Raw genomic sequence first — 14,092 nt, 5'->3', positions numbered from 1 at the left:
AGAAGGATGAAATGATATGGAGGGCATGGATGCTTTAACCACTAAACTGTTTCCAGTATCTATTTCTAGTATCTCTATGGCTTTAATGCTGATTAGAAATTTTAAGCTGTTCCTCTGCAGGACTAGATACTTAGGCCATGGCTAGACCAGGCCTATATCCCGGGATTGTCCCTGTGCATCCAAATGACATGCAGGGGATCCCAGCAGCAGGCAGGGATGACCCCTCCATTTGCCTGGGATAATCCTTAGGTCTAGCTAAGGCCTTAGATGGCAATCCTGAATGTGGTAGGGAACAAGGACCATTGAAAACAATGGCCCAATCTGCACATAACACTAAGCCATGGACCCGGCTCACACGTTGCGACCACCCAGAGTTTTTTTAAAACTCTGACTAGTTGTGTATAAGCAAATGATCATGCTGGCAGATCACTCCCTCCTTGAGTGGTTTATCATAGCAACATAGAACACTTCCTTACACTGAGTCAGCCAATTGGTCCATCTAAGCCCAGTATCGTTGACACTGACTGGCAGCATCTCCTCAGGGTGTCAGGCAGGATTTTTCCTTGTCCTACCTGGAGATGCCAGAGATCGAACCTAGGATTTTCTCCACTGAGCTACGGCCACTATGGTGAAGTGTGAATGTGGAACTCTGGGTTGTTGGGGGAGAGACAACCCAGAGTTGCATGTTCAGATGTCATGATCAACAATGGGGTGTCTCTGGGCTGTTTAGCTCTTCCCATTTGCATCAGGAGCAATCGGGCGGCCAGGATCCAACACACTCACTCGCCCCTGCTCATACATGACTACTCAGGGTTTGTGCTGCTGTCCATCTTGGAACAGAGACATCCAGCAAGAGCAGTCTGAAAACAAAACCACTAGAAGGCTGGCAAAATGGGTTGCTGAGAAACAAATAATTGTTTGTTTGCTTCTCTGCAAGATCATTCGTGGTTGAAGCAACAAGCTATGCTTAACATAAACCATGACTTAGGCCAGATCTACACGTTGTGACAAGCAGGAAATAACACTATGAAAACAGTATATGGAATGTGGATTGTACCCCAACAGTTATCAGTGCACTTCAATACCACTACAAAGCAGTAGTATAGATCTAGCCTTAGTGCTACATGCAAACGCAGCCCATAGGAGTTCTGAGTAAACATGCAAAGGACTGTACTCTTGCTGTTCTTGTTTAAACCCTTGTTTTTGGAGGGAAAAAAACCAAACCAAGCAAGAAACACTTTATTAATCTGCTATTTGGTTCAAATAGACCCTAATTTTATTATATATTTTTCAACAACCAATGAGATATATTTGCCTGTTTATAGAATAGGAGTGCAACTATATAAGGATGATGTCTGGGTTTGTAATGACCCCACAATGTCAATTTGTTTGCATCTCCTCCTTCTGTCCAAAGTCTTATGGAGATATGAATAAAGATCAATACCAAACAATTACCCACTCCTCATTTTAACTGTTGCATCAACATCAAGTATCTATATTGTGTTGCTGACTTAGAGTTTTCACCATGCTGGGGTCATTTAGAGAGAAATTAATTTGGTTTAACAGTCATATTCTCACCCCCAGAAAACTTTTGGAGCTGTAGTTTTGTAAGATAGACCGGGGATCTCTTTCAGAGAGCTCTCAGTGGCCACACCAAACTACATATCACATCATTCTTTGGGAGAAGCCATAACAATTAAAGTTGAATAAAATTGGTACATGCCTACCATGTAAATAAAATAGCCCTATGGCATCCAGAATTGGATATTTTTAGAGAAAGGATAAAGAGCAAGCTGGGGAACTGACCCAGAATTGTCTTCTTATAGTGAAAATATTATTTCATTGCAATTTTTCCATTTTCATGGTTTCAGAAACAGCTTACTTACCTAGGCATGTATGGTGGTGGGTCTCGTTTTTTGCGAAGCAACAGAAAAAAACTTTAAAGGTCCGACATATATAATATGAGCTCGAGCTGAACGTCATCATCATTATAATAACTGCATGTAAGAATAGGTTCCTAAGCTGCAAAATGGCCTTTAATTGTTTAGTGTTGATACCGCAGAGTGATTCATGTTAAGAAGACACAGAGGGACAGTTGAGGTGGGAAGGCTGAACAGATCAATGGGAAAGGTTTTCTCATACATGTTTTCTTTTTAAGTGCATGCCATAGCTTGTTTCCACCCAAGGCTGAAACTCTTTCACCAGTTTAATAGACCATCGGCAACATATCCAGGTTTCTCATCGGGTTCTTCTTCGTCCGCTAAAATAAAACAAGAGGAAGTATTCATGACAGTTGCTCATACAGTGACCAACTTTCAGGATTTCCCTGGTTTTTTGTCCGGGTTTTTGTTCTATCCTGGGTGTCAGGGGGGATTTTCTGTAATTTTCTATAATGTCCAGGAATTACATGCTTTCCTCTTTATGGCCACTATTAGCATAGCGGGGTGGGGCGGATGACACACTTTCCAGAGGACCTGGAAAGTGTTCTTTCATAGAATCATAGAATCATAGAATCATAGAATAGCAGAGTTGGAAGGGGCCTAGAAGGCCATCGAGTCCAACCCCCTGCTCAATGCAGTAATACACCCTAAAGCATCCCTGACAGATGGTTGTCCAGCTGCCTCTTGAACGCCTCTAGTGTGGGAGAGCCCACAACCTCCCTAGGTAACTGATTCCACCGTCGCACTGCTCTAACAGTCAGGAAGTTTTTCCTGATGTCCAGCCGGAATCTGGCTTCCTTTAACTTGAGCCCGTTATTCCGTGTCCTGCACTCTGGAAGGATGGAGAAGAGATCCTGGCCCTCCTCTGTGTGACAACCTTTGAAGTATTTGAAGAGTGCTCTCATGTTTCCCCTCAATCTTCTCTTCTCCAGGCTAAACATGCCCAGTTCTTTCAGTCTCTCTTCATAGGGCTGTTTCTAGACCCCTGATCTTCCTGATTTCCTGCCCACCTCCCACTGGGTGTCTTCATTTTTTATTTCCCAAATATGGTCACCCTACAGTTGCAGCACAAATTGGAGAGGGCTTGGCGCTAGCATACACACGCACACAAACATACACCCTTTAAAAGCCGGAAAGAGTTTGCATGACCAGGCCCCGTACCATCTTCAGGTTTCTGAGGGTTCTTGGGCATGTCTATTTTCTTGCCACATCATCTCCAGTTCCTATTCCCCTCTTTCTCATCATTGCTACCACTTGTTTGCTTGATAGGAAGAGAGCCAGGCAGCAAGTAGGCCATGACATTTCCTGGTCCTCCTCCTCACCCAAACCACTGTCTGAGCCAGAGCAAAAGCCCCGTGAACAAGCAGGTTGCCATGGTGATGATAAAGAGGCACAAATCCAGGGGGCTTTTGTCAGTGAGACTCTACCGGGTTGTGGGCCCTCAGCAATCATGCCTACCCTTGGTGCCAGCCCTGCAAAGGTAGAGTGAAATGGCCACCTAAGATGTGTGGGGACCACTCGTTCCTCATGAGTCAAGACAGTTACATAGAATGATGTAGTTGGAAGAGGCCATTTAGGCCATTGAGTCCAAGTTAATTATGCAGTGTTCTTGGTTGTGGGTTGGATTCTAAGAATGTTCAATTGAACATGTGAAGAATCACCCTTCAATCTTTCTTGCTCAACACAGAAAGGTCATGGATGGAAACCACACACACAGGGATGTTGGGAATGGGGCTAGGGGTCCCCAACACTTTTGGGTTGGTGGGGACCTTGGGAATTTTAGACATTGTCATGGGCATCTCAGAAAATGGCTGCCACAAGGGGCTCACTCATTCAATAAGTGGCTTCCGTGGTGGGTATGGCCAGTCAAGAAACTCTAATTTCCCAGAAGGCGAACTGGTGAGACTAAAAACAAAATAACTTGCCCAAGAACCTAAGGATAAGGCAGAGGTAAGGTCTGAGCTCCAAAACCCAAAATACTCTTTTGAACCCAGATATAGATGGTGTGGTGAGCAGAACTTTGCTTTCCAGTATGCCAACCGCCTAGTTAAAAAAATAATTTAAAAAATCTTAAGAAATAACATTAAAATCATAAGGAGCAGTGAGCCTGTTGGCTCAAAGAAAGGTGTCTATGGGCACACTGGACCTCACAAGCTCCATGTTGGAGACTCCAAGTACGCTCATTCCACTGGGTCAGGCAAGAATGCCTGAATAGGGTGTATAAGACCTTCACTATGACTCTTGCAATAGCTCCAATCCATCCTTCCTCAACCCAGGGCTTATAAGATATTTCGACCCATCTCCCATCATCCCCAGCTAGTACAGCTGGTAGTCAGGAATCCTGGGAGATGTAGTCCAAAACATTTGGAGTGCACCAGGTGGTGGGAATGCTGCTTGAATCAATACAATCAATCAGCCCCTCAAATATTACAAATCTAATAAATAAATATAACGAAACGACAATTGGTTTGGCATTCTCAATAAACTGTAAAGGAACTATAGGAGCAAAATAAGCCTTTACCGTCATCTTGCGCTTTTCGCAGGGAGGAAAGGAACAATGCCGCAGCTTCAGAAAGGGTTAAAGGGTTCACATTTTGGCTGCGTGTTTCTGCAAAGAAAAAAAAAACCCCAAATGTATTTTTCTGGATGCAAACGACAGGGGAAAGTGATTAGCCTAGGCTGGAGCAACTCCCCTACGAAGAGAGGTTATAACGGGGCTGGCTCCGTGATATGTTTGCATTCTCTTCCCCTCCTTATTGTTTTATTATGATTTTATTAGAATGTAAGCCTACGCGGCAGGGTCTTGCTATTTACTGTTTTACTCTGTACAGCACCATGTACATTGATGGTGTACACCATGTATATAAATAAATAAATAATAATAATAATAATAATAATAATAACAACAACAACATGTGGGGCTTTTTAGGTGATTCGACAAATTCATGGAGAAGAAGGCTATGTGCTTCGTCACACCAGGGTTATGCTGTGCAATCACTACGAATTGTGTGCAAAGGACTCTGAAGTTTTCCAGTTTATAATATGCTTTGACTGTGAAGTATTCCCATGCATCCTGCTTTAATTGTGCTATAAAACCAAAAGAATCGACCTATTTTGCTACCTGTTTAGGAGCGAATCATTTGTTGTTTTCCGAGCGGCCACTGGGGGTGCAGGAGCAGGATTTGATATGTTTAAAGTACAAATCAAACAAATGCTTACATCTGTGTAAGTTTTAAAGATAAAGTCATCAAAATTGGCACAGTAATAGATACTAAGGAGAGATTTAAGCATACCAAATTTGAATCGGATTGGGTCACCCGTTGATTTTTATGATTTTTTATATTTCCCCCCTTAAACCCTTTTCCTGGTATGCAAAGGATCTTAGGAGCGCTGCCACCCGGGGTGTGATTTAGATAGCAACAACAACAACAACAATGACAGCTGTACGCTGTAGGAGATAATTCGAGGGAAACAGGTACGTGGGATGAAGCCTTATCAATGGTGTGATAGCTATAGGCTACCTCCAGTATCAAAGGCACTAAGCCTAAATACACCAGTTGGTGGGAAACACAAGTGAGAGGGTCCTATTGCATTCATTTCCAAATTTTGGTTGGTTGGCCACAGGGAGGCAGCTAGTTGGCTACTGTGGGAACAGAATGCTGGATATTACCTATACCTGTGGCCCTATATACTGGAGGGAGCACATAGCCATCAGGACTAGTAGCCATTGATAGCCTTCTCCTCCATTCATTTGTCAAATCTCTCTTTAACATCACCCAAGTTGGTGGCCTTAAGGCTGATGTAATCCACAGACAGAGCTTTCTTTCTTCCAGAAGGAAATAAATAAGCTGGATTCCCTGGTTCCACCAGGACAACTGTTTTTAGTATCAGTTTAGAAGTAAGATTTGAAGGTTTTCATTTTTAGTATGGATGGTTACCCGCCCAGAAGTTTTGGAGCAGCTCCTTACATCTTTGTTAAAGATGGTGCCCCATCTCCATCCATTCAACACCCAGAATCACTTACCTAGCTGCAACCTGTCGTAAAGATCCTTCCTCTGGCTCTCCTCCGAGATGAACCGACGACCCTCTGAAATGCAAGGATACAGAACCCTGAAAGAGCTAGAGTCTTTTGGTGCAACGTTCCTGGCCCTAAAGGATGCTGGTTGCATTTCACACAGAGGGCTTTAAAAATCAGTCTGCACTTTCTAACGTGAAAATTGAAGGAGTTCTAGCATGGGACTTGAATTGGGGTGAGTTAAAAGGTTAAACCCCTGCCAAAAATCAGGGGATGATGGGATTTGCTTGAAACTTGCCATGAATGTGGATCTAGATGGCATCTGTGAGGGTGCCCACTTCAAAGTTTTTTATCTGTCAAAATGTCCGAGTAAATCCCATGTCTGAAAATGGGGTGTCCGATCTTCAAAAATTCCCCGAAAATCAGCGGTTGCTTGGATTTGCTTGAGGCTTGGCATGCGTGTGTATACATGGATAAGCTATCATGGTGCCGAGTTTGAGGTTTCTAACGTTAACAGAAAAAAAGTTGTAGGCTTTTTTGGATTTCAATTCAAGTCTATGGGGGGGAAAGTGGAGCTCCGATCCGGATCTGGAGCTTCGCAGCAAAGCGGAGCGGACTATAGGCGGAGCGGACCCGATTCGGAAGTTGCGAATCTGGAAGAGAAGCGGATCGGGGGTGTCCATGCACACCCCTAGTCTGCAGGGCCAACATAAAACCTATACACAGCTGAGGCTGGTGGCTCCGATGTCAGTGTGAGGGTGAATCTATGCTGGGTTTCAATCTGAACTCTAAAGGAGCTATCCAAGATGCAAAGTTTCAAGGCCTGGCACTGATCACACCATCTTTTAAACTTCCCACAACACCCGACCTAGGCCTTAGCTGGACCTACCTGTTAGTGCACAACGAAGGGTTTTATTGCGAGATCCCCTCTGTTTACATGCGGCATGCGACGACCTCAGAGGGAGAGGCGTCGCGCCCGCCATTTTTTATTTTTAAAGAGGCAGCAGCGCATGAGCACAGAAGGTAGGTGTTTTTTAAATATATATATATATATATATATATATATATATATATATATATATGTTTCCCCCATTCCCCACCCCCGATGGGTGCAGGTCCCGGCTCCTCGCAAGGAACCACGAGGGGCTGAGATAAACCACAGTGCCCAGCCACACGTTCCGTGGTCAGCCCGAGATGGTGGAAAAACTGGGCCTAAAGGATAGGGCAAGATCCCAGGGCAAAGGAGGGATCATCCCTCCCTGATCCTGGGATCCCCTGTGCACCTTGTGGACACACACGGGATCGCCCGGGGTTTTCGCCCTGTCTAGCTATGGCCCTACTGTCATATTGTGGCATTGTGGGAAATTGGAAGGCTGGTTCAACTCAGCTGCCCAGCACTGCTCAGGGTGCTGCCATCACAGCTGGGTAAGCCCACCTGAGCCCCCGGACTGAGGAGGGGAGGCTCAACTCTGGAGCCAGCCCCAAGTGCTGTACATATTATAGTTCTCTGAAGTGGATCCAAGTGTTAGCCTGGCAGAAACAGACACGGAGGTCCCACAAAGAGGAGACCCACTGAGAAGATGGCTTTACTTCTCACATGCTCTCCTCCAGGAAGAGAGGATTTCGCTTCAGGAAGAAATGGGCGTGGAGACTTACGTGCACCCTTTAAATAGAGCATAGCCTGTGGAGTCCAGTTTCTTCTTTGGAAGTGACCCTTTTGTACCCAAAATGAGAAGAGAAACAACAATGAACACAACTTAAGAGAGCAAATGAACAGGGAACAACGGGGTTCCTTCTACACAACAAGTTTCATGGCCAAAAGGGACATGACTTTAAATGTGCATCTAAGCCGCTACACAGGGTGGCCAGATGTCCTAATTTACAGATGACGGTCCTCTATTTTTGTGAGCAGCCTGAGGACAGTTCTATATTTGATATTGTCCTCCTTCTGATGGGCTGACTGGTCCAAGTAGGGCGTAAAATCAAAGAACCATCAGAAGAGGGCCTTGAAGTTAGTTACCCATCCTCACTGGACAGCAGACTGAGCTGGCCCAGATCTCAACCAGCCAGTCATCTCCACTATGGTGAGATGTTTTGTATTTCTGTTTAAGCTATAGGTATTATTTCAAAGTTGGCATCTATACCTACTAGTGGAGGCAAGTGCCTCTGATTTTGGTGGGGCTGTAAATCCATTCCGGGCTTTAGTCAGGACCAGTCAAAACTCTGAAGGAGCTTGTGGCATTACCCAACAGTTCTGTTCCCTTAGGTATGTCTACCTTTGTATGTCTAGTGAGTGCAGAATGTTGGACTGAGTGGGTGTGGCTGATGATGCTGTGAAAGGGGGAGGAGTATAAATGGAGAGGTCTAGAGCTTGGGGGTTAGTTGGTTGGTTGGTTGGGAGTGGGGAGTGTCAGTTAGGATTGTCAGTGGTGTGGAGAGTGAAAGAAGATAAGATTTTCATAGAATCATAGAATCATAGAATAGCAGAGTTGGAAGGAGCCTACAAGGCCATCGAGTCCAACCCCCTGCTCAATGCAGGAATCCACCCTAAAGCATCCCTGACAGATGGTTGTCCAGCTGCCTCTTGAAGGCCTCTAGTGTGGGAGAGCCCACAACCTCCCTAGGTAACTGATTCCATTGTCATACTGCTCTAACAGTCAGGACGTTTTTCCTGATGTCCAGCTGGAATCTGGTTTCCTTTAACTTGAGCCCGTTATTCCGTGTCCTGCACTCTGGGAGGATCGAGAAGAGATCCTGGCCCCTCCTCTGTGTGACAACCTTTTAAGTATTTGAAGAGTGCTATCATGTCTCTCCTCCATCTTTTAAGAGACTTGAGATTACTGCTTTTATTAAAACTAGTAGATTAAGCAGGTTAACTTGAATTCGAAGTAACTAAGATCTGTTAAACAAAAACAAACATTTTGTTTCATTTCGTTACCTCAAACCACGTGTCTGCTTGGCTTTATCACCTGCTCTACAGTTACTATCGTAAACACCTTATATATCACCTTCAGCTTATTACATACACAGTAAAACCTTTTCGGATTCTAGCCTTTACCCTCTCATGCAAGGGAAAGGTTGTGTTTTACCCTACCCTCAAGTTGTTCAAGGGGTGGCGCTTGGCTTGAGGAGGGTTTGTGTGCGTCAAGGCCTGGTGTGTGAGGCCTGTGTCGTGACAGAGCCTTGCAAGGTGATGGCCCTATTTGGGGGATAAGGTTCAGCACCTTGGAGAGCTCCTTTAGAGTTCTGGCTGGTTCTGACTGAAACCCAAAATGGATTCATAGCCCCACCAAAAATCAGAGCCACCAGTCTTCACTGGTACATACACATTCGCATACGCAAATTTTATCCAAATTGGTATTCTCTTTTGTGCTCTTTTTTGATGGTGCGTTTCCTCTTTTGTAGCAATGCATAAGTGACCACCCTACAGCCACGTCTCCCACCCATGCATCCTCCCACCCCACCCCCTCTAAAGGAGGTACAGGGAATTCAATCTAGATTTGGACCCTAGCATGAGGGAGGGCAGGCTTTTAAGTTCTAGACTGCCCCCCCCTTCTAGACACACGTCGGCACAGCCTCCAACCCCATTCAACTCTGAGGCCAATTCAAAGCTTCCAAATTGGTCCCAATTCTACTCCGGGCACCTTGGGACTGCCCCCACCCACTTCAGATTCAGTTCTGGAGTGGCAAAGCAGGCATGAGGCTGACTAGGAGTCCGTAGGACTCCCTACCACTCCTGCTCAGCCCCTTCTGTTCCACTCACCCACCACCACGGGACTTACTTGAAGCCTCTGCTTATGTCAGCAAGCCACCAGTCCTCCAGGTGCCACCGTTTCCAGCCACCATAGTTAATAACAGTAGATCTACAGCAGGCCAGAGTGACTCTCCTGGAGGATGGGCAGCACGCCGTCACGAGTGGAGGCTTCAGGTAAGTCCTGCGGAAGGGCAGGGGCCCGAGGCTGGCTATCAGCCCGAATTGGCCCAAAGTACTTCAGCTGCTTTGGGCCGAGGCAGCCCCATCCAGTCCCAATCCAGATTCGGGTTGAGACAGGCCAAATCGGCCCACTTCAACTCAGATTCGGGGTTTGGGACCAAGGCAAAGCACGCCTCTATTTAAAGTAATGTCTCTTTTGACCCTCTGCCCAAGGCCAGCAAATAACAAACCCAAACCTGTGCTTACCTGAGGAACGCTCCAAGAAAAAGTGATGAACGAAGCCGAAATCAACAGGGCCAGGGCAACAGCCGTCCCCCCATGGAGACCCTGAAATGGGAAAAGCAGCTAAGAGGACACAGCAGCATTGTCTTTGTTACGGAAAATCCTGTCTATTCTGATTCATCCAAGTGGCATAAAAAATAACAATCCCACAGGGCTTTCCAGAACTGTTTGGTCCTTAATCCAGCGCCCCCTTTGACCCCTCTGCTATCATGAACAGCATCTGACCCACCTGCTCCTTCCCAGGAGCTCACAGGCCATATACAGCCTCACCTAGCAGGGCTGTTCAATGGGTCTGCTCCTTCTCCTCCCCTCATTCTTGTCTCTCCCCCACCACACACTTTCTCTGGAAGGTAAGAAGATGTGACCAGGCTAGTTGAGTTGCTGCTAATATGAGGTATGCTCCAGATGTGGTAGACTACTACTCCCATGTTGGCTGGAGGATACTGGGAGTTGTGGTCCAACACATCTCAAGCATACCAGGTTGGGGCAGGCTGGGCTCTTCGATTCCACCACATGGACATGTCCAGGATCCTTCCTCTGGCATCCCTCCAAGATGATTTCCATACTTCTCCACTATCGGAGCAGTTTGGAAATCAGCATTCAATGTTCTATGGATGGTGGTCACACATGCACATATACATACACATAATATAATGTTTAGTCTGGGGCTTTAGGGCTGTTGGAGAAATCCATTTGGAGGATGGAGTTCCATAGGTTTTCCTAGGCTTGGCCCCCTGGGCTTTATTTTCATTCCCACCAGAGTACCCAAATCAATCTGCAATGAGTTGGGTGCCGCAGCAGCTTTTCCAGGAATTGTGCACATCTGGAAGGAGGGGGTGTTCAGTAATTTGCACACATGTATGACTGAATTATGATTGAATTTATGTAAATTATGGGCACAATCCAAGCAAAATTAAGTTGCTTTATGGCCAGGTGCTCAACTCTCCCACTGAAATTAAAAGAGCTTAGGCTGAAAACCTGTACATATTTATTTGGGAGTAAGTCCAATTATTTATTTTATTTTCATTTATTTATTGCATTTATATCCCACCTTTTTTCCTTCAAGGAACCCAAGGCAGCATACATGATCCTCCTCCACTCCATTTTATCCTCCCAACAACGGCCCTGCGAGGTGGGATGGGCGGAGAGTCTGTGACTGGCCCAAAGTCACCCAGTGGGTTTCCATGGCCGCGTGGGGACTAGAACCCGGATCTCCTGACTCCCAGTCTGACACTTTAGCCACTACTTCTGAGCAGACATGTCAAGGATGTCAGTGTGTGGCAATCTAAACACACTTACTAAGCCCTACTGAATATAGTGAGACTTACTTCGGACTAAACGTGTATAGGATGGCATGCCGAAAAGTGCCCAACTGTGTCTGGATTGTGTCCCATTTAAATAAGTATACATCATATATAAGTGCTCATCAGCAGGTATGAATTTTCACAGAGTAACAAAGTAACATAAGCGCACACACACACACACACTGCTCCCTACTGATTAATGTCTACATTATGTTCAATTGCTAATTCATTAACTGCAGAGTTATTAATGTAGATTTTCAGGGAGGGGGAGAAATCAGAACTATGTCTCCCTCTGTCCCTTCAAAGGGCAGCAATTATATAAAAGGACACAATCTAGGCATATGGTTGATTCAAGCAAAATGTTTAGGCTGACTTTCAAATCCATGAATAGTTAAGTATTTGCTTCCTTTTTTCAAATCATAGCCTTCCGCAAATTCTTCTCAACATCTTATTTCATAGAATCATAGAATAGCAGAGTTGGAAGGGGCCTGTAAGGCCATTGAGTCCAACCCCCTGCTCAATGCAGGAATCCACCCTAAAGCATCCCTGACAGAGGGTTGTCTAGCTGCCTCTTGAATGTCTCTAGTGTGGGAGAGCTCACCACCTCCCTAGGTAACTGATTCCATTGTCGTACTACTCTAATAGTCAGGAAGTTTTCTATAGACGTTTTAGCTAATTTTATTTTTTTTAAGGAAGAATCCATTTGAAAAGCATTGATTCAATTAAGAACCCTAAAACAAATTTGTGGTTTATTTATTTAGTTTTATTTCAGAGGCTTTGCTTTGGATTAAAAGTCACTGATAGAGTTGCCTGGTTCAACTCCTGTAGAGATCGGAAGAAATCCTGCTTTGTATTTTGTATTTTCTATACTGAAAATTGTTTATCAGTTGAACAACAGATGATTGCTGAGGAAATCATTGGACCCATTTTATTCATACCACAACATTCAAATCTATCACGTGGAAGACAAAATGATTTTAGATCATTTCAATGGGACTTCTAAACACAGCTTTAGCTAGGGTGACCATATGAAAAGGAGGACAGGGCTCCTGTATCTTTAACATTTGTATTGAAAAGGGAATTTCAGCAGGTGTCATTTGTATACATGGAGAACCTGGTGAAATTTCCTCTTCATCACAACAGTTAAAGCTGCAGGTGCCCTGCCCTCTTTTAAATCTGGTCACTTTAGTATAGCTCCTGCAGCTTTAACTGTTGTGATGAAGAGGGGATTTCACCAGGTGCTGCATGCATACAAATGACACCTGCTGAAATTCCCTTTTCTATGTGACTGTTTGTCATGTCTAACCCTACTGCCTCTGTTTCGGGAGAAGGTGTTTCAGGTAATCAATCAGAATCAGATTCAGAACTAGAAGACGCAGCGCCGGACACCAGCCAGCCTGTACCAGTGGGGAAGGAAGCTCTCACGGGCGATTCACCAGCTGGAAGTCAGCCCCCTCCAGAGCTTACCCCCTCAAGGCCAAATCCTACACACTCAGTGGGAAGTGAGTGTGCTTCCGGGGGCGAGCGTTCCGAAACACTAACTAATGCCAAGATCCGCTGGAAGCTGAAACGCACGGCGCGTAAAGAAGCCGTGAGAAAGTCAGAGAGAATACGCCAGAACCTACCACCGCAACAGGTGCTTTGAAGTTACGGGCATTTGAGAATTAACTTCTCTCTCTTCTTGAACTGAACGGATAATTGTCTTGCTTAGTTTGCATAGTTTTGCCTAGCAGGGGTCGCTTCAAAGAGGTAGACACTATTCAGGTAGAAGAGACATTTATTGCTTAACAAAAGCTTTGTGGATTACTTAGCAAGCCTCATCATTTGCCTCCCATCGAAAGCACAACTGCCTGAGAGACACGACACTGTTAAAGATACAGGAGTGCTGTCCTCCTTTTCATATGGTAACCCTAAAGGCTTTAGCTCTTGCTAGACTTCTGATTTAATCTAGGGGTTTACTATAAATTAACAGTTATACATTCCTAGTGAAACTGTTAGAAAAAAGCACGACACTCTTTGCAATCCTTAGCAATAGTACAGACTCAATCAGCTAGAAATTGAGAATGAATAATTGTTATTCTCACATACCTTCATTCTTTTCTCTCCTGTTGATCCAGTCCTTGGGAGGTGCAGGCTGCCAGACATACAATCTGTAATGTGATGTGGCCATCGTGTAGGAATCCTTATTTAAGTCTTCCAGGTGGAGCTGCCCTCCTCCCCCTCGGAGGCAAGAGTAGAGCGTTCTAAAGGGACCTCTTGTCAAGCTCAGACAAGAAGACATGGAAAGGTTGCCGTCTACGGGGGAGGATATTCGCAAAGCTTCAGGAGAAGTCACCCAAACTTCTGACATATACACTCACCATGTTAGAGGCATGGCAATAAAGCATTTGCCCTAACTCTGACAGATCAAGTCTCACTGCCATGGTAGGTATAAAGGAGCAATCTTATTTTGGGAATCATCTCAGCATTGATGGCACCAATCAAATAATGTGGTCCTGTGGACAAGGTAGCAGCATATTGCCCTGACCATGACCCCAACCATACACAGGACAATCTGATTCAATGCTGTCTGGCCATGAACATCACAAATATCTCAGACAACAACCACGAACTAATT

At 45.1% G+C, this 14,092-nt stretch overlaps 1 protein-coding gene across 1 annotated transcript; it reads right to left on the bottom strand.

The window, feature by feature from the left end:
- Positions 1-2,198: 2,198 nt before the first annotated feature.
- Positions 2,199-10,735, bottom strand: SPX (spexin hormone). The gene is made up of 6 exons (XM_063134520.1): positions 10,649-10,735; positions 10,136-10,216; positions 7,612-7,669; positions 5,965-6,027; positions 4,462-4,548; positions 2,199-2,260 (listed from the first exon to the last, which is right to left on the bottom strand). The coding sequence occupies exons 1-6, from the start codon at positions 10,733-10,735 to the stop codon at positions 2,199-2,201; spliced, it is 438 nt and encodes a 145-aa protein (XP_062990590.1).
- Between the last annotated feature and the right edge of the window lie 3,357 nt (positions 10,736-14,092).

Source organism: Elgaria multicarinata, chromosome 9 (genome assembly GCF_023053635.1).
Source record: "Elgaria multicarinata webbii isolate HBS135686 ecotype San Diego chromosome 9, rElgMul1.1.pri, whole genome shotgun sequence".
In the NCBI taxonomy this organism is placed as follows: Eukaryota; Metazoa; Chordata; class Lepidosauria; order Squamata; family Anguidae; genus Elgaria; species Elgaria multicarinata.
Note: the sequence above shows the minus strand (reverse complement) of the source record. Positions and strands in the feature narration are given on the sequence as shown.